At 65.6% G+C, this 1609-nt stretch overlaps 1 protein-coding gene across 1 annotated transcript; it reads right to left on the minus strand.

Annotated features, from left to right (window-relative positions):
* Positions 1-74: 74 nt before the first annotated feature.
* LOC145719060 (obscurin-like) lies at positions 75-1496 on the minus strand (the record flags this gene model as incomplete). The annotated part of the gene is made up of 4 exons (XM_081810580.1): positions 1338-1496; positions 1043-1240; positions 540-572; positions 75-305 (listed from the first exon to the last, which is right to left on the minus strand). Coding segments are annotated over exons 1-4 (571 nt in total), but the record flags the coding sequence as incomplete, so codon positions are not given.
* Positions 1497-1609: the final 113 nt, after the last annotated feature.

The raw sequence follows: 1609 nt of genomic DNA on the forward strand, positions 1-1609 counted from the left end.
CCCTGGGGGAGGGGTCGTTGCTGGGGGGCGGGAAGGGGCCTGTTCTGAGCCCCCCCTGGGGGAGGAGTCCTTGCTCCGGGGCGGGGAGGGGCCTGTTCTGAGCCCGCCTGGGGGAGGGGTCCTTGCTGCGGGGCGGGGAGGGGCCTGCTCTGAGCCCCCCTGGGGGAGGGTCCTTGCTGGGGGGCGGGGAGGTAGGAGAGCCTTACCTTCCACCTTTACTGAGAAAGTGATGCTGGAGCCTTTCTTCACTTTCTTGGAGGCGAATCTTTCCAGGAATCGGGGCGGCACCAGCTGTTGGTGTGCATCTGGACAAGCAGCAGACACTGGCGATGAACACATGTTGAACCCCTGCTCCCTGTTGGGGCACCGAGGCCTCCAGGGGCACCGGCTGCAGCCCCAGCCCCCAGGTCCCAGCCTCATCCGCCTGGAGGCTGGGTCTCCACAGCCTGCACCCAACCCTCCTCGGTCTGCAAGGTGGTGTCCCTCGGTCACTTTGGCTGAGCCACCCACCCACCCTCTGCCCATCCGAGTTGGCTCACCTGAGGCTGGCTTCTCTTCAGGATCTTTGGGGCCTGAAAGAGCAAGAAGTGGAAATCAGGCCTGCAGCACCAAGGGGCCTGTCTCCCCAGAGCCCGTGCACCTGCCAAGGGTCGGGGTACCCACTCCTATCCACACCTTCCCTGAGACTCAGGCCATGCACGGAGCTCACACTGAGGTTGCTCAGTCCCAGTGTGATGCCCCCCCACCCCACCGCCCGAGGAGTGTGGGGGTCACTCTGGAGCCGACGCAAGGTCGCACTGAAGGTCAGAGGGAAGCCTGGGGAGCGCTGGGTCCCCCAGCCACTGCCGGCTCAGGTGGTGGTGCTCAGAACTTCGGAGAACAAGTAAGTGCAGACCTCTCCTCCCACAGTAACCACTGACCTCTTCCTCTGCACAGTCCGCTGACTAACCCGTGCCCCCCACCCATCCCGGAGCAGGTGTATGGAGGCGCGGGGTGTGGCAGACAGCGGCCCAGGTGTAGACGCTCCGTCCCCAGCACCCACCCCGGACCAGCAGCCGGGCGGACGAGTAGGCAGCGCCCACGGCATTGCTGATGTAGGCTGAGTACTGGCCGGCGTCCTCACTGGTGACCGACAGGACCTCCAGGGTGTGAAGCGTCTTCCTGTCAGCCATGCGGATGTGCTCAGAAGCCGTCAGGGGCTGCCCGTCTTTGAACCAGTACAGTCGGGGTGCTGGGTAGCCTGCGGCCACAGGGGAGTGGTCAGCACCGAGCCTCCGTCCCGTGGGGGCACCAGGGACGGCCCAACCTCCACCTGGCCGGCTGTCTCTCTTCCTCACCTTTCACCTTGAGTTGGAACTTGGCTAGGCGTGTGCCGGGGGCCACCTGGAGGTCCTTCAGTTCCTCCACCACCTGGGGCAGCTGACCCTCCTCTGAGGTAGATTCCATGCCCTCTTGCTCCCGGCTGGTGGGGAGAACAGAGAAGGGGCAGTGAGGTGGACCGGGGAGGGGTCCAGTGCCTGGGTGGTCAGAGGCAGTGAGGTGGACCAGGGAGGGGTACAGCACCTGGGGTGGGGTCAGGGGCAGTGAGGTGGACCGGGGAGGGGTCCAG

The sequence above is a fragment of the Leptonychotes weddellii genome, unplaced genomic scaffold (genome assembly GCF_054177405.1).
Source record: "Leptonychotes weddellii isolate Sample4059 unplaced genomic scaffold, ASM5417740v2 HiC_scaffold_29386, whole genome shotgun sequence".
NCBI classification, from domain to species: domain Eukaryota; kingdom Metazoa; phylum Chordata; class Mammalia; order Carnivora; family Phocidae; genus Leptonychotes; species Leptonychotes weddellii.